We start from the raw sequence: 24,372 nt of genomic DNA, 5'->3' as shown, positions 1-24,372 counted from the left end.
AATGAAGTCACCCTCACTGAGAGCAAGTGTGACAGTCAGGCATTGTTTGGGTGAAAAGAGTCCTCTTCAGTCAAATCAGTGCTTCTGCAGTGAGGGAGGCAGACACAGACTCTACCAAATCAGAGCCCTCTGATAGTTTAATAGTTTAATTTACTGACTTGTTCATTGCTAAACAATTGAGAATTGGCCCATGGAGAAGAACACAAAAAGGACAGACAATATGGGCTGTATTTTCAGGCTGGACTAGTCCAAGCCAAGGAAAAACAAGATTTTGAGCGGCATTGTTTCTGGAAAAATAATGTTCACCCCTGCACCTCTACTTTAATTGGGAACTGGGAGTTTGGCCCTTTTTCTGCTAGGGGTGAAAAGAAGAGATGTGCACTATAACACAGCCAGGGCCACCGGGACTGAGTGACAACCTCACCCCTGGAGAGGTTGTTGTTATTACCCCACGGAGATGTTGATCATGCAGGAACAGCATGAAGAGCTCTGGGAGCTCTTTCCAGCCCTGGTGGGATGCTCAGGCTCTGGTGCCTTCCCAGCACGGCTCTGTCCTCGGTTGTGATTTTTCTTATCAAACACCACATTCCGCTTTCTGCCATGAATGTGATTTCCAATTAAATGCCTCCTCAGAGCCTGTCTGGCTGGGAATTAGGCTGGAATTTGGTGGCTGGGCTGTTAGCTCATCAAAGTCTCCAGGATAACGGGGAAGTGCCGATGCTCTGGTCGGGGATTTTGCTCGTGCCTTTGAACTCGCTGCAGCCCTGCAAACTGGGACAGGCTGCCCTTTGCTCACCTTCAGCACTGCTCTGCTCCTCTTCAGCCCACAGCTGAGTAAGCAACTCCAGGGCTACAAAACACAGCCCCTGTGCTCCTGCCCTCCAGGATCTCAGCGTTTGCACAGTGCCCGGGAAGGAGCTGGCCACACGCTCCAGCTTATAGGGAAAAGATTATTGTGGCTCTTATCACAGCTCCTCTGTGCTTCCCTGCATGGAATGGAGAGAAGTGGGCATGAAGCCTCAATCTGTCCCCTAATCAGCCACCTAACAGGTCCCAGTCCCCAGGGTCCTTCCTTCCCCGGTTTGGCAGTGCCAGCCATTGCTGCTCTGGATGCCAGCAGCAGTGGCAGTGAGGTGGTGATGGTCTCTTGATGAATAAAACAGATAAGAACCAGATTGGAAGGCTAAAAATCTAGATGCAGAGCTGGGATCAAGATGGGGAGGGAGCAGCAGCCCTAACCCTGAAGCACTGAACTCCCTGGCTGCCCCTGTTGGAGCAAAAGGCTTTGAATGCCAGGTTATGGGTCAGTTCCAAATGAGGGTTTCTATTTGCTGTGGACACGCAGCCAGGCAGGTGTTGGAGCATGTGCTTCAGGGATGGTTTTGGGGCACGGAAACCCCTTTGGTCCGTGTAATGTGGGGTCCCAGCAACTCCTTGCTTGATTCATCTTGGTGATCCATGGAACACCATCCTCAGTCCATTGTGGGGATGCTGCCATGGCAACCAGGGCAATGATTATTCCATGGAACCTTGGGGCAGTGCAGGATGGGACTGGGTTCTCTTCTAGAGAGTTCTCCTCTAGGTTCTCCCCTCTCCTGAGCTTTCCTGCTGGAAACAGGGGTGGATCTTTGGGAATACCCAACTGCCACCGTGGTCCTGTCTCCTGTGTGGGGCCGGGCAGTGTCAGGGGACACAGGGGGACCCCAAGGGACTGCAGTGTGGCTGCTGGGGACCAGCTCTGGGGGTAAGGGGTGCAGGGTCCACCCTAGTGCCCTGCTGGCATCAGTGGGACAGGGAGGGCTTAATCCAGGTGTTCTGCAGGGATTCTGCCCACTGGCACAGGGCTGGGGGGGACTGGCCTCACCGGAATTTCTATGGAAACCCAGGTACTGAACGGGGTGGAATAGCTCAAACCATCTGTTCTTCCCCTACTTATAAAACTCGATAATTTCACGATGACATCACCAGAAATGCTCTCCTTTTATTCCTCTTGCAGCCATCTGGGATGGTTTCCTCATGTGCCAAACACGCGAGCGGGTGCTGAGGAATGGGCAGGAGGACACGACCGCCCCAGTACTCCTGTCTCATTTCTTCCCTTGGAAAGGAATCCTGTACCTGCAGAGTTTCACTTGTTCCCTTCCCGAGGCCTCTACAGAGCAACCAGCAGAGCTAGACGGAGAAAATGAGGGTAAAAAAGAAGGACAAACTAAAGCTGAATTTCACAGGGGCTGTGGAGGATCTGCTGTGGGGATCTTACCCGCGGAAACACACATCCAGCAGTGGGAGCCAGGTTTGCTCATGCCAGCAAGGCGCTGGGTAGCAGTGGGGCTGTTTCTGCTGCCCTCCTGTGCCAGGAATGAGGCCCCAGACTGAGATTTGGGTGTTGGGAGAGGCAGAGTTAGGGAATTTGAGTCAGCCGAGGACACAGGTAGTGGTGGGTCTAGCTGCCTTCAGTGCTTGCCTGCTGGGCAGTTTCTCAGCTAAAAGTCACCTTCTGATGGCTGGGGACAGGAGCACTCCTGGGCAGCCAGCTGGGCTCATGGACACACCCTGACACCAGCACCAGGGGCTCTGGTTCTGACTCATGTGGTCCTTGCTGTTCTACTGGGGTGATAAAGAGGTGTTAACCTGCCATCACTTCACTGGTGGAGGTCTCTCCCTGTCCTGGAAATGGGGTGCTGGCTCCAGCTCAGCCAGCACTGCACGTTTAGGGGTGGTGATGGATATCCCAGTGCCAGGGAACAGACGGAGCTGGTGCTGCCACCCACCCTCTGCCACTGATGGCTGTGTTTGCCCAAGTGACCAAACCCTCCCTCGTCTGTGGCAGAGGAGAGAGCCCTCAGCGGACCTGGAGCTCTCAGCAGAAGAGAAAGAAAGAAGGGCTAGGATGGAGATCAGGCAGCTGCAGACCCATTTTCACCATGAATCGTACAAGAGGAGATTCTACGATGCTGATATCTGGCGGAAAATGCAGGCCCAGGAGTGAGTACAGCTCTGCTTGGCTGCCTGGAGCTTGGGGAATTCCTCCACACCCAAATCACGGATATTTAGAATCCCACACCAGCGACACCTTCCACCATCCCAGGTTGCTCCGAGCCCTGTCCAGCCTGGCTGTGAGCATTTCCAGGGATCCAGGGGCAGCCACAGCTTCTCTGGGCACCCTGTGCCAGGCCCTCACCACTCTCTGAGTAAACAATTTCTTCCTAACATTTGATCTCAACCTCTCTTCTTTCAGTTTAAAACCATTCCCACTTGTCCTATCACATCTGCCCGTGTAAAAAGGTTGCTCTCTCTTTTTTATAAAGAAGCCTGGGGACCACAGTGCAGAGATGGGGAGGGCTAAGGACCTGCCCCGGCAGATGGGATGTGCTAAATGTCATTTGTTGTTCCATTTTTACAGAAAAGCAATAGATGATCTGAAGCAAGAACACAGACATGTGACATTAATGCTGAGCCAGATCTATTCCCCGAGTAATGTGGTGCTGGAGAACAGAAGGCGAATGAAGATCCAAAGCCTTTTGCAGACCAGAATGCAGAATGATGCCCTGATCAAAGAAAGAAAAGCCCTGATAGCTGACCTGGTCAAGCAGGTGAGGACATCTGGACTGTTCCCTGCCTGAGCACAGCAGGGCAGAGTCACAGAGTGAGACCTGTGGCTGAGACTCCTCAATGTGAAACTCATTTAATTCAGGCCTTGGAATATTCCTCCTGGCAAGTGACACATGACAATGACAAATGGATAGAACCAGGCTCCCATTCAAGTCAGCAGCACTGACTGGAAAAGTGAGGTTGGACTCTCAGCCTTGTCCCACCAGGCCCTGCACCTCTGTGTGATGGCACACACCAGCCTGGGGCCACAAACATCCCTCTACTTCCCTCTACTTCTCCCTTCAGAGTTTTAGGGGTTTTTTGTTTGGTTTGGTTTTTTGGTGGGTTTTTTTTGGGGATGGTATGGTGGTTTTTTGTGGGTTTTTGCTTGTTTGTTTTTTTTTTTTTGGTGGTTTGTTTTTGTTTTTGTTTTTTTTGTTGTTTGGGGTTTTTTGTTTGTTTTTTTTGTTTGTTTTTTTTTTGGTTGGTTGGTTGGTTTGGTTTGGTTTTGTTCTCCTAAGAAAGAAGTAAAACTGGAACAGTGCTGTCTGAGATGTGGCAAACACAGCAACAGCAGCACCTGAGGAATGTCCCATCCTTTCTCCTGAGGACATCCTGGTTGGATTTGGGCAGGAGTGCGGTGGGAAGCCAAGGGAAATGTGGGCTGTGGAAGGGACAGTTCCCTTCAGCCCTGTTCCCAGAGCCAGCTGCCAAATCTGGACACCAGGGAACGTGCTCGGGTAGTTTGCCATTGCTGGAGGTGCTGCAGAGCTTTCCCAACAGGGTTAGTTACCTTTCTGTCAGGGATGATATCTCTGACTTGCCTGAGTCATCCCTCCCCCACCTGCCCCCAACTTCACTGTTCTCCAGCTTCTTCACTCTTCCATGGATTTATCTCCTCTGGAAGATAAATCTCCTCTCTCCCCACTTCTGGCAGAAGTTTTCCTCCCGTCATTCCCAGGGAGGACTGCACGGATCCCTGCCTGGCCAGCACAACACCTCTGCCAAAGCCCCATCCTCACTGTCTCTTCCACTCTACAAAGTGCTGCTGTGCTGTGGTCAGCACCTGCTGGAGTTCCCTCCAAAAACACTTCCTTCATGACACAAAAAACGCCCTCCACTCACAGTTTATGTTTCTGCATGTGCTGGATGGGATCCTTCGGGATTGAAGCTGCTCCTGTAACTGTGAGCTCATTAATGACATGGTTGCTGTAGTTCAGGTCAACAGAGGCGATTTTCTTTGGCCCCATGTCCTGACAAGAGTCCAGAATGTAGGGGTGGAGATTATATTCCTGGGTTTTTTTTCCCCTGTGTGTGTGCAGGTTGTGGAGCTGGAAAAAAAGATAGTGAAGCAAAGAGACACAACCTGGAGGATGTTGGAAGCAAAGAGTCACAAACAACTGGAGAAGAAGATCCACTTCCTGGAGATGAATCTAAATCATGTAAGGAAACGTTTTGGAGACTTCTGGAGAACATGTGTGGGGTCACACAGGGGCTTGGGACCTTTCTGGTCAGGACAAAGCACAGTGGTGCAAATGTATATGGTTGACACAAACTGCATAAAGCACCTGGCTTGTTCCCTTGGCCTGATCATTCCCAGAATATCTCAAAGGCTCCTTCAGGCTTGGTGACCCAAATGCAGCACTTGTGCTGTGCCAAGAGGCCTGAAGGTTTGCACCTGCTTTGTGATCAAACTGGGCTGCCTGGAGCCACCTTGCCTTGGACAAAGCCAGTTCCAGGTCTCTGTTGTGACTGACCTGTTTCCTCTCCTCTCTTGGGGAGGAGGACAATGCAGGGCCACCTTCAAATCTCTCGGGTTGTGTTTGACCCTGGCCTGGTTAAGGTCTTTAAGCAGCAGCCTGAACCCTCCAATTCTCCCACCATTTCCACACCTTTTGCTTTGCTCTGCCCAGATCACTGTCCGTTATAACACCATCATGACCCGAAACAACAAGCTCCGAGAGGAGACTGTGAACCTGCAGCTCCAGAAAGCCATTTATGACAACTCCTACTGGAAGCTGCAAAGAAGCCTGGTTCAGCAGAACAAATTGCTGAACGATGCTATTGAGCAAGCCACGGAAGACTACGAGCAGTGGTAGGTGGCCTTGTCAGCCCTCTGAGTGGAGCTTGGGGCTGATGGGTGATGCCAGCAAAGAGTACTCAAACAGAGACGGACTGAGGCTTCAGAGAGAGGATTCACTGCTCCCATCTAGATCTGGGTGCTAATGGCTGGATGCCTGATCAGTGTGGGGACACTGGTACCTCCAGGGTGTTTTGTTCCATCTGTCCCAGATGTTTCTTTGGATGGGATGGGCTGCCCCATGGAGGAGTGTCTTTTTTCTGAGTCCCACCTGAGCTGGGTGCTATGCCCTAGTACAAAAAGCTGTGTTAGTGGCCCTGAATTCCCTCTAGACTAACTCCACTCCATCCAGATGAGAGCTGGGAATGGGCACAGCATCCCAGGGAGTGGCCAGGAATGCAGAGCCTTGCACAAACACACACACACGGTGTGAGTGCTGCTGTCTGTGTGCAGGATGGAGGATCTGGGGCGGATCTCGGACATTCGGGAGGTGCGCTACAGAGAAACCATCCAGTACAACATCAGGCTGCTGGAGAGGAAGTGTGCCCTCCACCAGGAGACCAGGCTGAAAAACTTCTTCCTCGCCAAATGTGCAGATCTCACTCAGCTGAAGGAAAGGGCCAAACAGAGAGAAGGTATCAGGGGAGAATTCGTGGGGCTGGAGCTGCAAACCTGAAGGGTGCAGAGTTGATGAGGGGGCTGCTCGTGGTGGTTTGCAGAATTGCACCCCAAAGGCAGGATGTCTGCCCTGCCCACAGCCTCCCCTCCCAACCTTCACCCTGCAAGCAAAAGGGTTGGACAGTGGTGACTGAGATGGAGTGTCTCGGGGTGCCCTTGGGACGGGGAGCTGCTCCTGTGTGCAACCATGGCTCCTTTTACCACAGAACCACAGAAAGGGTTGGGTTGGAGCCTTAAAACTCATCCAGTTCCACTCCCTCCATGGGCAGGGACAACTTCCACTATCCCAAGTCGCTCCAAGCCCTGTCCAGCCTGGCTTTGGGCATTTCCAGGGATCCAGGGACAGCCACAGCTTCTCTGGGCACCCTGTGCCAGGGCCTCACCACCCTCACAGGGAAGAATATCTTCCCAATATCTAATCTAATCTAATCTAATCTAATCTAATCTAACCATTCTCTCCTCCTGGTAGGGGATGCCATGGTGTTTGCCCCATTCCCATGACATCCCTGCTTAGCTCCCTGGTGAAAGATGCACTCTCTGCCCCTCCAGCACTGCACCAAACCCCACAGTGCTGCAGGGGAGGCTCTGCAAAGGGCAAGCACAGCTCTCTGTCTCTTTCTCAGCCTTTGAGGCAGCTGAGAGGGCCAAACTGAGCCAAAGGGAGAGCTATGAAGTGGCCTACAGGCGTCTTCTGGAGCTGTCGGACGGAGACATTGACGAATTCCTGGAGGACTTCATTGAAAAGGACAGGAGATTCTTCATCCTCTTTGGCTATGCCGTTAGGCTGAGCGTCAGGAATGAGGGTCTCAGGCAGAGGATCCAGGCGATCGAGGTCAGTTCCTGGCTCTTTCTCCCCTTTTCAGGTAGTGATTTTGGGTCAGGGTGGGTTTGTCCTCTGCCAGCATCACTGCCCACACCAGAGCCTGGCTCCAGCCACCCAGGTAGGAATAGGAGGATGCAGAGGAGTAGCCAAAACTATGCCAAAACCTCCGCTGTGTTCTCAGAGCCAAACGTGTCTCAATGCTGCCACCGTGTACCCAGTAAAAATACTGCAGCGTCCCGAGAGCCAGGAGCTTCCTCGAGCGGCGTGGAGCTGCCTGGAGTGGGAAGTTGGGTTATCCCTGCCCTCCTGGCCTGGAGATGTCCCTGCCCTGTGCCAATCCCTGGCAGGATTCCATCAGCACCCACTCCCCCCGCTTGTGTTCCCGCAGGACGATATGATGGCCATGACAAAGGAGCGGGAACAAGCGGAGGCAACCCAGGCTCAGACCGTGCAGGAGCTGGAGGTTTGCGGGCTGAGTATTCCCTCTGGAAAGGCAGCACATCCCTGCCTGTCCCAGCACCCATCCCAGGGGGTCTGGTCCTGCAAACGCTGCTCTGGGAGGGGCTGGGGAGGTGTGGGAAGGAAAGGTTTTGGCAGCTCCCACTGCAAAGTGAGAGGGAGACAGTGGGAGACTCCATGGGGAGCTTGGGATATTCAAGAGCTATCTGGACACAGTTCTGTGCCCTGTGCTCTGAGCTGACCCTGCCTGAGTAGAGGTTGGACCAGACCACCCGTTGTGGTCCCTTCCAACCTGACCCACGCTGGGATCCCGTGATTCTGTCTCCAGACTGAACCTGGGCAGCACTGGGGTGGTGGGATCAGCCAGGGGCTGGTGTGACACCTGCCAAAACCTTTGCTGATAGGCAAAAATAGCAGAGATCACCAAGGAAGCCAACAAGTATGAGAACAAATACAAGGAGAGCAGCAAGATCCTGGGACAGATCCTATCTCGTGTGCAGACCCTCTTGAAGGACTTGGACTGTGACACTACCAAGATAGTGAAGCCTCTTGGGGACAGCTTGGTGCCAGTTTTTGGTAGGTCAGGGCTGCCCATCTTCCCGTGCCCTGGGAAGTCCTGTCCAACACCACTGTGTTTTAATTGTGCTTTTGTTTCCCCCTGTCCCCTCAGTCATGAGTGCCCCAAAGGGAATTTGCAGTGCCAAATTCCCAGCAAATTTGGGAGCTGAGTGGGATGTATAAACACCCCAGTGAACCCCCAAAGCCTCATCTTGGCTCTGAGTGTTGAAGTGCGATGCGGATCAGCATCTCCTCCTGGGCAGCCAGCAAGAGGATGAGGGGAATTGCACTGAGGGAGGTTCAGGCTGGATATTAGGAGAAACTTCTTCACTGAAATGGGGGTCAAGCTTTGGCACAGGCTTCCCAGGGAAGTGGTAGAGTCACCACCCTTGAAGTGTTCCGAAAATAAAGTGGATGTTGCACTTTGTGGTATGCTTTAATAGGCAGGGGATATTCAGCTTGGGGCTGGACTTGGTGATTTTGGAGGCCTTTTCCAACATTAACAACTTTGTGATTTTATGATTCCACGACCCAGCCTTGGCCCCCTGGCCCTGGGGACTCAGGCTGCCCTGAGGGAAGCCAGTGGATCCCCTGAGGGAAGCCAGTGGATCCCCTGCTCTGCAGACAGCCAGGGCTGGGTTTGGGCAGGGTCCTGGTGCAGGGACACTGCGGGACATTGCTCCTTCCCACCCAGGCCCCTTGGAGAACAAGATCAAGGAGCTCCTGCTGAGGGAGTCTTTGCTGCGCTACACGTCCGTGGATCGCACCCAGCGCTCCCAGGCCTTCATCAGCCCCCTCCAGGGAGCCTCCAGCCTCCTCGGGGCCATGGACAGGGGCAAGCTCTGCCCACCCCCCCCAGACCTGGACACCGCTGACCCCAAAACCGGTGAGCATGGAGAGGGGAGATGGGGGTCGTGGTTGGGCAGCAGCTCTTCCCCAAGCCCCCTGTGGCTGCCTGGCCAGCCCCTGCTGCCAAATGTCCTTCCCAGCCCATCCCCTCCAGCCTGTCCTGCCCCACTGGGACCATAAGGGCTGTAAAACTCTGTGTTATGGGGTGGCCATTCTCTTGGGGCAGCGGAAGAGCCGCTGGGCAGGGCTCAGCTGCGTCAGCTGGTTATCCAGAGGCACAAGGAGGAGCTGAGCAGGCCCCCCAGCTCGGCAAAGAGGAGGAGGAGACTCACATCAAGGAGTTCAACAGGGGCCAAGAGCCTATCAGGGACCCCGAGCCCACCAAGGACCAAAAGCCCATCAGGGACTGGGACAAATTAAAGCAGCAGTTTCATTCTTGAGCTCCTGCATCCTGCACATCATTCCAATCTTCCTTTTCTGGAAGGAGACCAACACCTTTCACAGGCTTCAGAACCTCACCGGGTGATATTTTGGCATGGCTTCACCCACTGCTGACACCAGCTGCAGCCAGGGTGGGATCAACTGCTCTACCACAGGGTGACATCCCTGTCACACAACCCAATGCACTCCCCACAGCTGGACATAGGGACCACAGTCCCACTCCTGCACCACGCCCGAGGGCAGGGCCTGGCTGGTGGGATGCAGGGGATGAGTGTGCTCACGGGGTGTTGCCTGCTAAGGTGTCATGAAGTGACAGCTCTCTGCTGCCTACAGCAAATGTGAGCTCAGTGCTGGCCCTGGGCTGCGGGACTAGGAGGGATGGGCACAGCCCACTGTGCCACAGGCTGGTCTGGGGCTGGGAGTGGGAGGCAGAGAACTCGAGGACACGTGAGGGGTGGCAGGGCCAGCAGGGTCTGGAAGGATCTGAGGATTCCCATGGGGCACAGACACAGCACACAAGCCCAAGCACTGCTCACACCAGCAGCTGGATTTCCTCTTGCCAAAAGGCCCTTTAATGTGAATGCCATTCCCGTGCCAAATTCCCAGGCACATGCCTCTCCGGGGGAAGAGGAAAAGGGAACCCCTGTGTGACCTAGGGAGAGGTGATCTTGCAGTGCCAGCCCCAGCCCTGAGCCTGGGCTAGTCCTTCTCTTCACCGTGAGTAATGACGTGGACCAGGTTCTTGTAATCCAGGTTGCCAGACATGTCCGGGGGGAAGGCAGCAAACATCTGATCAATCTGCCAGGGAAGAGCCAGGCAGAAAAGATGGCATGGGAGGGGTTTGGGACCAAGGCTGGGAGGAGAGATGGGGTCTGTTGGGATGGAGGGAGGCTGGCAGAGGGTGGCAATGAGATCATACCTCTTCCTGGGAGAACCTCTCCCCCTGTGTCATCAGCATTTCTTTGATGCTGCAAACGAGAGAGCACGGTGAGCACTGGGGAGATCCCTATGGGGACAGCCCCATCACTCCCTGCCCCAGGTGTCCCTGCACTCACTAGGCTGATTTCAGGCCTTTCCCCTCTGGATCAAACACCTTGAATGCATTCAGGATTGTCTCCTCCGGATCGGCACCTGAGGGTCACAAAGCCGTGGCCATTTGAGATGGTGAAGTAGGAAACCAACTGCTTCTCCTACCCTCAGGGGCAAATTGGGGAGCAGACTGGAAAGTGGGGGTCCCTGCAGGAACGCAGACCCTGCAAGCCGGAGACTGGAGTGATGTTTTTGGCGTGTAGAGGAGCAGCCGTAGGGTCGTGGTGTGAGCACAGAGCAGGCGCTGCCGCCACTGCTCCGGCATCCGGCATTTATCTAATCTTTGGAGCGTATTTATAGAGCTCCAGGCACAGCCCTTGGGGCCCTGCAGCCTCTTGGAGCTCTGCATTCCTTGGGTTAAGTGCGTGATTCAGGTTGCAGCCAGATGGGTCAAAGACTTTGACGATGGGTCAAAGTCTGGCTGTAGCCAGGGGGCCACTGTTGGCACTGCTGGTGTCAGCTGGCTCAGGGAAGAACTGTCCCCTCCTCCTGTGGGACAGCAGCAGCACAGCCATTTGGGTCTTGTAAATGGCTGGTAAACTGAGGCACAGAGACCATCTCATACCCCCTAACAATTTTGGGATACGTGGGATGAGATCTGAATCTCTGGACCTAGGGATGGTTGGTATTGCAAATCTGCAGGAGTTCCAGGGCATGGGAATGCCCCTGACCACCAGTGACCACTCCCAGCTCCCCAGGGGCCCTCTCACCCTTGAGCTTCTCCCCAAACATGGTGAGGAACACGGTGAAGTTGATTGGGCCGGGTGCCTCCTTTATCATCTCATCGATCTCCTCGTTCTTCACATTCAGACGCCCTGGGGAAAGCAGCTACGGGTCAGTCATGGGTCTGTGGCCTGCTCTGCGTGTTGGGGGCTAAAAAACACACCACAGAGCCCTTCCCTGGGGGGTTTTCCACACTGGGGGGAAATAAAACCTCCCTGGAGAGCCACCTCTGCCAAGGAATGGAGGCAGCAGGAGTGAGGTGAGAGAGTCATATCCAGCTCTGTCTTCTCAGGCTCCAGGATCACAGAAAAGAAGGATGCAAAGGACTGAGATGTGCTGCTTGCTTCCCTCACAACCCCTTGGATCAGCCTCTTTTAGCCCTCCTTAGAAGGTGTTTTGGGTCAAGACCACCAGCACTGGGGTTCTCCCCATCCCCCAGCACCAAAACCAAATGGGATTGAATGCCTACATCCTTTTTCCCGAGGCTGGGTTGTCCTTGGAACTCCATTGCGGATTCATGCTGACCTCTGATGGCAGAGCCAAGCTGGCAGTGTCCAGCCTCCCACAAATCCCCCAAATCCCCTTAATGCCCACACAGCCCGGGATGCCGTGGGATGGGCACAGCTAGGTGCTTCTAAGCACGGAAAAGGCAGGGAGTGTCTGGTTGTGTAATCCAGGAGCTGGGTCCTGTGCCAACGGGATAAAGCAGAGCTGCTGTGGGAGCCACTCTGGATCACCCCTGAGGGATCTCCCAGGCTGGCAGGCTTGGGTTTGGATCAGGGAGTTTTTTGCAAAATATGGGATCCATTGAATGACAGGGGCTTGGTTAAATGCCCCACCACCCCCTTGTTTCTCGATTTACAGGTCTAATGTTGGCAAAGCTGTTGGGGAGGGAAGGCTGCTAAAGCTGGGCTCACCAAGGGCAGCAAAGGTGTCTCTCAGATCCGCCTTGTCGATGAAGCCATCCCGGTTCTGATCCATGATGGTGAACGCCTGGAAGCACAGGAGCAGGGCAGGGAGCACAGAGAAAGGGGGAACTGTCAGCTTTTGCAAAGGCTTTAGTACCTTTCTCCTTCTCCCTTCAGCTTGGGTGGGATAAGGGCACTTTGAACCCTCCCGGGATGGGCTCTGGGAGCCTCACTCAGCCTAATCCCACACTCCTGCACCCTGGGGCGATGGCAACCCAAACCCTAACGCTGAAAAAACCCTTTCCTTGGCCAAAGCCCTCTCACTCCAGCATGACACCAGGCAGAGAGGCCAGCCTGGGCCACCAGCTCCTCTGGCTGGGGCCAGTTACCCTGGAACTGGGATCTGCACAGGACCATGTGCCCGCTGTGCAGGGGATAAGAGCTCCTGGCAAGGCAGGTGGGGGTGAGCTGGGAGATGTGCTCCAGCTCCCTTGGATGCTGCTGGATCCTTTGAGGAATGCAGCTCCTCAGAAACTTGGAGGCAATGCCGGATTTAATGGTGTCACCGAGTTGTTATTCTCACCTTTAAAATAAAACGGCCCAAAACTGGGCCTGCTGCCTCCTGCTGTGAACCAGCTGTCACTTGAGAGCCACCAAGGAAAGAGCTGAAGGTCACATTGCATCAAGGACCCTCAGTCCTTCCCACCAAACCCACCTACCTCTTTGAATTCCTGGATCTGGGCCTGCTCAAACATGGAGAAGACATTGGAATTAGCACCTTCAATCCTCTTCTTGGCTTTCTTGGGTGCCTGCAGGAGTCCAAGTATGTACCATTAGCTCACTGGCTTTTTAGGGGGTGAAATAAAAGCATGAAGGTGCCCTGTTCTTAGTTGTGACTCCGTGGGAGCTCTGAGACTCTCTTCCCTGGGGACTTGGTATTTTCTCCCTGCAGCTCTGGGACGCTGAGGAGTATTAAGATTCCTGCTTAAATTTCGGCTCCTGGTGAATTTAGCCAAATAGGTCCAAGGAAAGATGAGGAATGAATTCACTTCTCCTACTGGCAGGTAAAAGGGTCAGCACTGGGGTGAGATATCCCCGTTGGCTTTGGGAGCAGTGCTGAGGTTGCACACCAGGGTTGTGGTTGGTCGATGCTTCTGTGCAGGTATTAAAATGTGGCTTAATTAAAAATCTGCCTCCTCCTGCACTGAGGATTGAAACAACCAGAAATGGGTCAATGTGTGTTTTAAAGAGGACTGAAGTGCCCCTCACTGTCCCACCCAGGCCATTATCCCTCATTCCATGCCTGCTCCTGCGGCTGTTTCCTCTCATGGGGGTCTGTCGGGATGAGGATTTTGGGGGCACAAAACGGCCCTTCCTCTCACTGCATGGAGGCAGGGAAAAGAGAAAAATGGCATTTGGACCATAAAACCACCAGTCCTCATTCAAAAGCTCTGCTAGTGTGGGAGACACCTCTGTTCCCTGTGAGATGCTGCTGTTCCAGCCAGATGCTCCCCAGTTTTCTCACCCCCTTCCCAAAGCAGACAAGACCCTTGGCCCTCAACTCCCTGTTGCCTCCTTTGCTCCCTGCCCATTAAAGCTATTCTGGTGAAAAATCGAATGGATTTTATCTCTTCCTGCTGGAGCTTTGGGCTCCCAGTACTCACCATGGCTCCTCTCAGCCGCCGCTGTCACTGTGAGGGGTGTCCCAGAGCCACTCCCTCACTCCCCCCGGCTGGAACAATAAATACAGCCCCCTCGGCGTTAAAAATAGCCCCATGCCCACTTTTGGCTGTAATAGGTAGTTTGGCCGCCCCCAACCCTGTTGTCTCTGCCTCTCTCTCTCTAATCTGGAATAGCAGCTTGTTGTTGTCACCGGCTGATGTGACATGTGAGCCCGGGAGGGTTTCAAGGTTAACGAAGTGCCGGGTGGCCCCCAGCTCCCACCCTGGGGATGCTGACCCGGGACAATCCCACCTGCCTTTGTCACTCGGGCTGGCGCCGGGCTTGTCCCCTCCGTTGGGACACGCAGGGAGGGGCTGGCCCCAAGGGACCCCCCGCGTTAGAATCCCCCAAGCCTGGGGACGTGGATGTTTTTTCTCGGCGTCTTTGGGAGCCTTGGTGCCCCATCGCAGCGTTGGCATGGCAAAGCCGGGAGTTTCTCGGCTGCGGGAGCCAGAGGAGCCCCTCCCTACCCTTGGGATGTTCCTTTGGGATGCTCCAGGAGCAGGAGAAGCTGCCGGGTCAGCCAGGCTGTGGCCGAGAGGGAACACCCCACTGCAGCCCCATCCCGGAGCGCTGCGGCGGGGCCGGAGGCGGATGCTGAGCTCCACAGAGCCGGACAGGCACGAAGAGCTCCTCTCTCATGTGTCACCCCCACTGAGGCACCTGTCACCCACTTAAGCCAAACATTTGCTCGTCCTGGTCCCGGTGGGACACACACATTTAACTCTCCCGATTCCGGGCTCCGTCCCGGGGACACACATCCCGCAGTGATGACGCTCACACTGCCCGGACTCTGGCTCAGCATTCCTGCAGCAAGAGCCAAGGAATCCAGGCGCAGGCAGGCAGGCAGCAATCCCACAAAACCTCTTCCATGTCCGCTGCGCTTGTGGAGCAGGATTTGTGGCTGCCGGGACGGGGCTATTCCTTGGTTCCCTTTTGTCTCCAGCCTGTTCATTTTATCTCCCCTCCCTCTCGCTTTGCCCGGGATGAGGCTGGAGGAGGATTCACGGGAATGCTGGGGTGGGAATGGTGCTGCCAGCCCAAGGGTGCCCATCAGCCCCCCAAGCTCCGCGGTGCCTGGTGTGACGACGACCCGGTGGCCGTGGGGACTGGTGGCCTCGCTGCCCGGCGTTGTCCCCTCCTCACGCCGAGGAGAGGGGTGGGCGAGCGGGGAGGGCTGCGACAGGGCTTGGGAACAAAAGGGATTGTGAAACCAGATCCCTGGAACTCCGGGCTCTGCCCAGACGCTGCCCTTGTTCTCCCGGAGGTCACAAATATCGTGTTTAATCCCTGGCACTCGGCGGCCGGGAGCCAGCGAGGATGGCATTGCGGGGAGGGTTTCAGCAGCGAAGTGTGGAGGGAAAAGTGCCCGGGGAGGAGAAAAAACTCCTGATCCGGGAATGGTCACCTCGTCCGGATGGAGCTGCCGCTCAGGGAAGAGATTTCAGGATGTGTTTTAGGGTCTGTGTGAGCAAAAAGGCAGGAGAAAAAGCCGCGGGGGCAGAGCTGGGGCCAGGACCAGCCCCGGGCACAGCCGGGATCAATCTCGGCACGGACGGTCCCTCATCCTGCCAAGTTTAGCTGGATTCATCGGCCAGCCGAGCCCAATTACCTTAATTTGTGGCATTAAGGAAAAATCCATAAGCATCAGGGAAGCGATGTGTGCTGGTTTCACAGGGCTGGGTGGCCGCGGAGCCACCGGCGCCACCGGGCGCTGCCTGTCCCCGTCCCCGGCTCCGTGTCCGGCCTGGGGCTCGGCTGGTGGCGCAGGAGGAAACCCTGCAGCTACGGAGATCTCACAGAATGTCAATTTTGGGTGATTTTTTTTTACAGGAATAACCATTTTTGCCTGCCCAGCCTGGAAGAAAGCAGACCTGTGTCTGTCCCCGGGTTATGGTTGGGGTGAGATGGTGGCTGGGGGCTTCGAGGGTGGCACAGAAATCCAGGATGGGCATGGGGTGTAGATGGTTGCCAGGGTTTCTGCTGTGGTTTTTTAAGATGTTGCATCTGCTCCACTGCTCACTTCTTGCTGTCAGCTGAAATCCTCGGTGCTGCACGGGCCGGATCCTGCTCTCCCCTGAGGATCCTGGTCCAGCCTGCAGATGGAAGCGCCTCCAGGCACATCACACCCCTCTCCTCCTGCGAATATTGAGGGGCTTGTCGGCCCTCAGGAAAACCTGAGCGCTTTAAATATGTCTGTATGCACAAACCTGCCTCTGGAGCCCTGCAGTGAACAAAAGAGCTGCGGGAAGTGGCTGCAGCCTGTGAATGGATGTCAAGGAATAACACACGGATCCGTGCCGCGGCAAAATCAAGCGCAGTCCCTTCTTATCTGCAAAAGAGCCTGTGTTTTACATGAAAAAGCCTTTCTAATTAATAGGCCAGCCCCTCATGAGCTCGATAAAAAATGGAGTCAAAAGGATTTGATTAACCCCCGCCCTGTGCGGGGGCTCTGCCGGAGGAGACGCGGCCCGATAAGGGCTCCGTGTCCCCGGGATCCCGGCACATCCCCGTACCCCCGAGCTGAGCATCCACGGCCCCGATCCGGGAGTGTCCAGCCCCGGGCACAGCCACCTCAGAGCGCCAGGATGCTCCAAAGCCGCCGCTCGCTCCGCGCCTGTTCCTTATGAATATCCTTTGCTCCAGCCAGGAATTTTTTTTTTTTTTTTTTTTTTTTCTGTCATCAGACACATTTGACTAAACTAATACATATGTGTACACTCCGGGACGTTCCCATCCAAACCAATGTAAATTACCTCTGACCAATACATTTTCCCAGGAAATCGATGCATTTTAACACTGGGTAATATTTATGAAATTGAATTTTTTTTTATTATTGAAGCTAATGCAATTCCCTTCTGTTTTATGCATTTTTATTAAACTAATGCATTTTAAATTAAACTGTTGTATATTAACTACAATGGCTGTGGGTACTTACAGTAAAGTAATATATGTTTGCTGAAATCAATACATATTCCAAACCTGGGAATTTCCAGTTAACAAGGCTAGATCAACTATAACAAATGCATGTAGCTGCTTATTTTGATGCTTATATACACTGGCTGTTATATTTGTTTATTGGCAATGATTATTTTAAAGGGGGCGAGCATATTAAAGGTAGAAAGATAGATTCCTGTGCTGCTGGGAGCTGCAGCTGGAAGCTGCCAGAGGCGGTCACCCCATCCCTGATGCTCGAATTGGGGTGACCCTGGTGCTGGTTGGTGGTTGAAATTCATCTCCTCAGCCACAGCTGGTTTCTGTGCCCTCTGTCACATCACTAAGCCTCGGTTTCCACACTTTGAGGTTTTGGGGACATCCTTCCCTTGCTCACCAAACCCCTCACAGCTCCTTTCTGCTGGCAGCATCCTCAGGAGCTTCCAGAGAGTTTCACCTCTCTCCCCTCGGTGTTCAGGAGGTTTCCACGTGTAACAGCTTATTCTGGACAGATTTGATGCCGCAGCTTCGCCTGGTTCGGCTCCGTTTGTCCCTTGGAAAGTTATAGCACGGTGATTATGGCCAGGAGGATTTGCCCAGCTCAGGAATTTGGGGAAGAGCTGCCAAACAGAGCCGGGGAGAGGCTCGCCCGAGGCTGGGGAACGACGACAGACAATTCCTGAGCTCTGGCCTGTCCTGCCCAGAGAACAGGAGGAGGTGGCCGTGCTGGCCTCCCGAGCCGCGGCACTGACAGGAAAAGCCATAAATAGCAGCGTTATCCGCCGTGAGCACGCCGACGGCGCCGCGGCTGAGATAATTCGGGCGAAGCAATAAAAGAGGAAAATTAATTAAAGAGCATGTGCTAATTGCAGGGGAAACGTGCGCGCAGTAAGGATCCGAGGCAGAAAGGCGTGGAGGGACCCTCTCCGCACATCGCGGGGGGCAGCGGGCGCTGGGGCCGGGCACAGCTCAGCGATGTCCCGCGGGCACACAAGAGGTGCTGTCACCCCCCAGAGGTGCCTCACTCTGCACTCCTGTACTCTCCTTGTCCCTTTATGTCCCTCCACTGTGTCCCCCCGTGTCCCCCGTGTCCCCCTGTGTCCCCCCGTGTCCCCCCGTGTCCCCCGTGTCCCCCGTGTCCCCCGTGTCCCCCGACCCGGCCAGCGGGGACGCGCTGCAGCTCCAGCGGTGGCCGCCAGGTGGCGACGTTGTAACGGGCGCTGTGCGGTGCCGGCGGGAGGGGAGAGAGGAGAGGGATGGGAAAGGGATGGGAATGGGATGGGAATGGGATGGGGAAAAAGGGACGGGAAAGGGATGGGAATGGGATGGGGGAAAGGGATGGGAATGGGATGGGAATGGGATGGGGAAAGGGATGGGAAAAGGGATGGGAAAGGGATGGGAATGGGATGGGAAAGGGATGGGAAAAGGGATGGGGGAAAGAGATGGGGAAAGGGATGGGGAAAGGGATGGGGAAAGGGATGGGGAGAAGGGATGGAGGGAGAGGAGCAGCAGGGAAAGAAGCAGTGGGGAGAGGAGCAAAGGGAGAGAGGGAAGAGGGACTGCAGGGAGAGGCGACATGGCCGTGAAGCTCCACCAGCTGTGTGATGGGCTTCTGTGCTGTCATAGGACCAGAGAATGGTCTGGGTGGGAAGGGACCTCACTTGTACCTCGCTGCTCTGGAGAATCCTGCATCCCTGAGCTGGCAGAGGCCAGTCAGAGCCCGGAGACAGCCCTGGCTTTTCCCACTGGAGGAGACAAAACCCCAGCAGTGGGGGCACAGGGAGGACTTCACCCAGGGCTCCTGGGACCCCAGGACCAAACCTGCTAGGGGACAGCTGATGGGGGCTGTGCTGCCATCCCCAGCGCAGGATGGGGACAGAGCCCTGCAGCACCTGTCAGGGTGTCCACGAGGGATGTGCCCAGGGCTGCAGCTGGGTCTGAGCTCTTGGGCAGCCCCAGGGCCTCACACACCCATCCCTGCTTTCTCTGATGGCACTGCCGTCCCTTGGTGAGGCTCTTGGTGTCCCTTTGCCCATCCTTGGGACAAGGTGACCGAACAAACTCCCAGATCAGCACTGGGTCACCATCAGACTGGTTCACCCTCAGCAGCTCTTGCTGCCAGCATCGCCCCTCGGCTGCCTAATGGGGCCAGACCACTGCACAAAGGAGTTACGTGGATCACAAACAGACAGGAATAAATTAATGCCTGGAACGGGAGTGTGTTGAAATCTTTTTTTTTTTTTTTTTTTTTGTTAAAGTACACAGAAAAGCCCCTTCCATATTTTAATTAAAAGCCTTTCAGGAGAGGAGGCAAGGGGCTGCCATTTACAACGGGCTATTGTCAGGCGCACAAAGCAAACGGGGCTGGAGACAAACTGATTTATTAACCTGCGCCTCGCAGCGCTCCCCGGGGTGGGTGAGCCCTCTCTGGAAGGGGGATGGCAGCACCGGGATCCCCCTGCTCTCCCCGGGGTGCTCCAGGGCCATGGGCAGCACCCAAGGGGACACAGGGGACACGGCTGGTTTGTGCCACCCTGCAGCTCTCCGTCCCTCCGGGTGGCACAGGGTACAACCCCTCTCCTCTTCCTTACGGCTCCCATTGATTTATTAATGATTTGGCCAAACAGAAACATTCCTCCAAAGCCCACAATTTAATTTGCTCACCAAAGATGCCAGGTTAGTTTTATTCCTGATTTATGAGCAGGCTCCTGTGTTCCCTGGGCAGCAGAGGTGATTTATGGGGGTGAGATCAGCTTTGTGGGCGCAGGGAGAAGGTCCTGTCCTGGTGGTGTCCAGCAGCAGATCCCAGGAGCAAATTGGCCACCAACAGACTGGGCAATTCCTGTTTCTGGCATGGAGAGGAACCAGCTCTTCCCTCCCAGCAAAGACCACTCATCCCACCTGCCTTTACTGACCCATCTCTGAGCAGATCTCCCCGCGGCCCTGAGGGAGGGATGGAATTCCCACGTGGCATCTCCCCTTGCACAGCCTCTGCTCCCACCCCCGGCTAATTACAGCCTCATTAAGCCAGAGGTGAAGCAGCTTCCTGGCACCACCATCACCCCCAATCTCATTACAAATCCCAGTGACTCCCAGTGGTTTCCACTCCCTGATTTTTATGATTTGAGGGATAAGGGGATCTATTTATAGCGCTTGGGTTGCCAGAGCAAAGTTGGAGGCTCTGACCTGTGTGCCCTCAAGGAGGAGCAGCACCCTGGCACTCACAACTGGGGTCTCAGAGCATCCATGGAATTTGCTGTTGATGCCACCAGGGCTGGGATTTCAGCTCAGCATTTTCATCTGTGGTTCCCGAGTTCCAGAACCATGAGAAGGCTTTGCCAGGGGAAGGATTTGCCCCTTTCCCAGCCTGCTCTGAAGGTGGGGAAGATGCTGGTGCAGGGCTCACAGGAGCATCCAGGCTCTCTCTGACACAAACTGCCTCAGCTCCTGCAAATCTTTCTTTGAACTTTGATTTTCTGTTCGCTCGTTCTTCTGCCTGAGGCGTTTTGCAATTGTGGGATTGAGAGCGGCTCTGAGTTTCTCTGAGTGGAAGACATGAGAAGAAAAGGATCATTTCCTGGCTGTTTGTGCTACAGTGTGAGGCCAAGGTCACTTTGGGTGTCTGCCTCACCCTTTAGGACAATTTTCCTGGCCCAGGAGCAGACCTGTCCCTGTGACAATCGGAAGCACCTGCAGGGCAGGGTGCAGTTTGAAGGGTGGCCCTTTTCTTCTGTGTCTTCTGAACTCAGACTGTGCTTTTTGGTGGAATCCCAAGAGCAAAACGCCGGGACCAGCAGCAGAGTGGTACCTGGGCTGTGAGGAGCTGCTTCCTCCCCAGCCACGTGCAGACAGAGGCTCCAGCACTGCAAGATTTGCTGCAACCAGGAGAATTTTAGGAGCAGTGAAGGGTTTACAAGCGACCACTGCAGGAGCACTTCTGGTTTTGCTGGTGTCCGTGGTGCCCATCTCCCTCCAGCCCTTCTGAGCACAGGGATCCAAAGGGGACAGGTAAGACAAAGGGACCAGGACAGTGATAAACACCCTGCCCTCGTGGTCTCTTCAGTTTTGGAGGTAAAGCAGCTTGTGAGACCCCCTGGGAACACTTTGGGACTCTCTGCACGGGATGGTGGTGGGCAGGGTTTGCCCATTCTGGGGTGTGGAGTTGTCACAGCCTGGCAGGAGTGCTCGGCTTCTTCCAGGAGCAGAGATGTGCACGTGCCTGCACGACAGCCCGGGTGTTCCCTGCTGCTTGGCAGGGATATTAAACCCCTGCACTTGCTTGGTCTGCAAATCCCGGCCTGCAAAGTGCACCCGAGGGGCAGCTCCGTCCTTCTCTGCTCAAAATTGACTGCTGGCCAGTGCGGCTGGGGTGGCTCCAGCACAAACATGGCACAGCTCTGCTGGGAGGTGCCACTTCCCCGGGGGATTGGGAATTAATTCTCCAAGCCCCAGGGATGTTGGTGTGGCCAGTACCACAGGCTATGAGGCAACGCAGTGTAAAAAACATAAAGTTCCTCTTTTGTTTTTGGTGGGGAAGCAGAGAGGGAATTTCTGGGACAGGTGTTATCAGTGCCCAGAAGCTGCTGGGTGGGCTCCGCTCCTCTGCTGAAGTTGGTTAGATTCTTCAGCGCCACTGAGAAATTTAAAAATAAAACCAGCCCGAATTCGGGGTATGTGTGAATTGGGGGGATCTCTGCCTGGTGGAGCGCTGAGAGCGTGTTTGCTGTAGCCATTCCCAGCAGGTCAAAGGTGCTGGAAGGGTCAGATTAGGCAGAAAAAACCCCCCCAAACAAACCTGGAAAAGTTTAACCGGCAGCTTCCGGCTGGCGATTTTTTCCCCAGCTAAAAACCTTCATTCGGCCGGGGAAAAAATTATTCATTCCGCTCCCCATCCCGGGACCGAGAGGGGGGAAAAGAGCGTCCAGGAGCCGGGGGGGGGCGATGCTCGGGGGTGGCCCCGGGGGGGACAGGGGTGGTCCAGGGGGGTGCCGCATCCCTCCTCCCCGCGGGGCGCGGGCGGGGCGCGCCGGGGCCGGCCCCGGTGGAGGCGGGCGGCCCCCGCTCCCTCCGCTCCCCCCGCTCCCTCCGCGCCCCTCCGCGCCCACCGGGCTCCCCCAAGATGGCCGCCGACGTGGGATCGATGTGTCGATACCGGACACGGTTTGATGCCCGCCGGCTCCAGGTCGGTGGCGGCGGCGGCGGCGGGCGGGCGGGCGGGAGGGATGGATGGAGGGATGGGGGCGGCCGCCCGGATCTCCCCCCTCGCTTCTCCCTGGCCCTCCCTCTCTCTGCCCCCCGCGCCCGCCCCCCTGCCTCCGCCCGCCCTTCCCCATCGATAGGTATCAGAAATTGATCCCCGCCGCCGCCGCCGCTCTTTGTTCGGCGCCGCCCGCCCGGGAGCCTGGAGCGGAGCATGGAGCAGCGCTAGCGGCGATGGAGCCGCGATGGAGCCCCGGCCCCCGCCCCGCCGCCCCCGAGGTGACAGCGGGGCCGGGGGGCGGCCGCCGCTCCGCCCCGGCGGGAGGGAGGGAAGGGAGGAAGAGGAAGGAGGGAAGTTGCGCGGGATGAAGTTGCGGGGAGCGCGGCCCCCCGCGCCGCCCCGCCAAGTTTCTGGCGCTCCCCGCCCTCCGAGCGGAGCCGCAGGTGCCCGCGGGCTGCGAAGCGTCCCCGGCGTCGCCCGCGGCGGAGGCGACTCTGTCCCCGCGTCCCCCGGCGCGCTCGGAGCCGCGCGGTTGCGGTGATGGATGCGGGGACGGCGGAGCGGGGCTGCCCCGAGCCCCGGCGCCCTGCCATTGTTACCCGCGGCCGGTGCGCGGGGCCGGTGCGGGGGCTCGGCCAGCCCTGAGCGCCGGGAGAGGCGGGCGGTACCGGCCGTGCTGCTCGGACCGGGGATGGATGCGGCGAGGGGGCGGCAGCTCCTTTGTGGCTCCGGGCAGGTCGCGGCCGCCGTATCCCACCGCGGTACCCTGGGTTTGTGAAATTCCCGGTAAGTCCTTTGTTACCGTGTGCGGGGGAAGGTTGCCAAGGGCTGCTGACAGTTTGTGACCTTAAATACGCACCTTATATAGGAGGTGGATAATTAACACAATGGCTCTCCCAACATAATGAGATGAAACCCAACCTGGAGCCTCTACAACAACCGAAACGCGCATTTCCATGGATATTAAACGGGTTTATCCCCGTAGGATATTCCGGAGTTTAAAATGCGGCGTGCTTCGGAGGGGAGTAAACAAATTGAAATGCGATTTATGGGGCTCCGGTACTGGATCAACAGTTCCAGCATTTAATGCATTTTGGCTTTTAAGCAGATTACGTGCTGCATCTGCGCTACGCGACCCGAAAAGTACCGCAGGTACCGCGGCCGGTGGGTTTGCCATGACTGCTCAGTTCTGGCATTGTGGCCGGGAAGGGATTACGGCTCTAAAGCGCTTCGGATACAAAAGCGTTCCTCGCTAAATCGCGCTAATGACTTTTCCTGGGTGCGCGCAGAACCTTTATTTAAAGATAAATATTGGCAGCTACTTTGCCGTGGGTCTGTCGGGGGCAGAACTTTGCCGGAGGGAGAGAGGTGGGCTGGGAGGTGGCGGCTCTTTTCCTTCCTTCCTTCCTTTCCTTCCCTCGCCGTTCCGCCTGGCCGGTGCCTGTGGCTGGGTGCGGAGCTGGAGAGGGAGCGCTGGGGATTGACTTCTGTCCAGGCAGCAGTTCTGCCGCCTCGCCGGGATCACGTTGGGAAAAGGTGACCTTGTGCCAGCTTGGCCTAATGCCCTCCATTAAAAAAAAAAAAAAAAAAAAAAAAAAAAAAAAAAAAAAAAGGCAAAAAGGGGGGGAAGGAAAAAAAAAAAAAAAGGAAGGAAGGCGAGCAATCCATTTATTATTCTTCCAAGAGCTTTTTTCCTTTTTTTTTTTTTTTTTTTTTTTTTTTTCCTCTTCCTTTTAATGGATGTGTCTGAGCAGCTCCGGTGGCCTGGGGCTGGCCGGGAATGGCAGAGTTTGAGCCGCCCTGATGAATGGTGGGCATATGGAAAACACGGGGATAATGTGCGACTCGGCAGCGCCGGGATGGAAACGGCGCTGAGCCCTTTTTACGGCAGAGAGTCGCGGAAATGAGAAGAGATAAAATTCTATCAAAGATAATACCAGACGTATTTCACCGGGTTATGAGATTGGTTTATTGTGTACATTACTAATGCGGTATTTTATTTATTTCTTTTTTTACAGCTTTTCTTGTGTGTGTGATAGTCAGAGCGGGGTTCATACCTTCACGGGGTTTTGGGGGGTTTAATTTGCTTGGGGTTTATCGCGTTCTGGTTGGCACCGTGTGGATTTATGGGATGCTCTGTGTGCTGGATGCTGCTCTCATCCAACCCGTCCTGCGTTAAAACGGCAAAAAAAATGGGCAAGAGTTGCGAGCTGCTGATTTGGGGTAATAAATACCACGGCGAGCCAGAGCGATTAGAGCCATCTTTTATAAATGTCTTCACATCTCATTATGCAGATGAGCTCTGGCTACACGGCTCCAA

At 55.4% G+C, this 24,372-nt stretch overlaps 2 protein-coding genes across 2 annotated transcripts; one reads left to right on the top strand and one right to left on the bottom strand.

The window, feature by feature from the left end:
• The first annotated feature begins 2,182 nt into the window (after window positions 1-2,182).
• Window positions 2,183-9,455, top strand: CCDC63 (coiled-coil domain containing 63). The gene is made up of 11 exons (XM_066331802.1): window positions 2,183-2,188; window positions 2,828-2,982; window positions 3,401-3,590; window positions 4,911-5,030; window positions 5,502-5,683; window positions 6,122-6,303; window positions 6,970-7,178; window positions 7,558-7,632; window positions 8,033-8,204; window positions 8,881-9,072; window positions 9,262-9,455. The coding sequence occupies exons 1-11, from the start codon at window positions 2,183-2,185 to the stop codon at window positions 9,453-9,455; spliced, it is 1,677 nt and encodes a 558-aa protein (XP_066187899.1).
• Window positions 9,456-10,021: 566 nt separating this feature from the next.
• Window positions 10,022-13,922, bottom strand: MYL2 (myosin light chain 2). The gene is made up of 7 exons (XM_066331612.1): window positions 13,861-13,922; window positions 12,916-13,005; window positions 12,206-12,281; window positions 11,276-11,380; window positions 10,532-10,607; window positions 10,396-10,444; window positions 10,022-10,274 (listed from the first exon to the last, which is right to left on the bottom strand). The coding sequence occupies exons 1-7, from the start codon at window positions 13,861-13,863 to the stop codon at window positions 10,176-10,178; spliced, it is 498 nt and encodes a 165-aa protein (XP_066187709.1). The 5' UTR covers window positions 13,864-13,922; the 3' UTR covers window positions 10,022-10,175.
• Between the last annotated feature and the right edge of the window lie 10,450 nt (window positions 13,923-24,372).

This window comes from Sylvia atricapilla, chromosome 17, assembly GCF_009819655.1.
Source record: "Sylvia atricapilla isolate bSylAtr1 chromosome 17, bSylAtr1.pri, whole genome shotgun sequence".
Classification (NCBI taxonomy): Eukaryota; Metazoa; Chordata; class Aves; order Passeriformes; family Sylviidae; genus Sylvia; species Sylvia atricapilla.
Note: the sequence above shows the minus strand (reverse complement) of the source record. Positions and strands in the feature narration are given on the sequence as shown.

What these genes read in the sequence shown, in the direction of transcription:
- MYL2 (XM_066331612.1), bottom strand. An exon ending in GTTTGGGGAGAAGCTCAAGG is followed by an intron (nt 10,608 to 11,275) that starts GTGAGAGGGCCC and finishes TGTGACCCTCAG; the next exon opens with GTGCCGATCCGGAGGAGACA. An exon ending in AAAGGCCTGAAATCAGCCTA is followed by an intron (nt 10,445 to 10,531) that starts GTGAGTGCAGGG and finishes TCTCGTTTGCAG; the next exon opens with CATCAAAGAAATGCTGATGA.
- CCDC63 (XM_066331802.1), top strand. An exon ending in ACGGAAGACTACGAGCAGTG is followed by an intron (nt 5,684 to 6,121) that starts GTAGGTGGCCTT and finishes GTCTGTGTGCAG; the next exon opens with GATGGAGGATCTGGGGCGGA. An exon ending in AGAGGATCCAGGCGATCGAG is followed by an intron (nt 7,179 to 7,557) that starts GTCAGTTCCTGG and finishes GTGTTCCCGCAG; the next exon opens with GACGATATGATGGCCATGAC.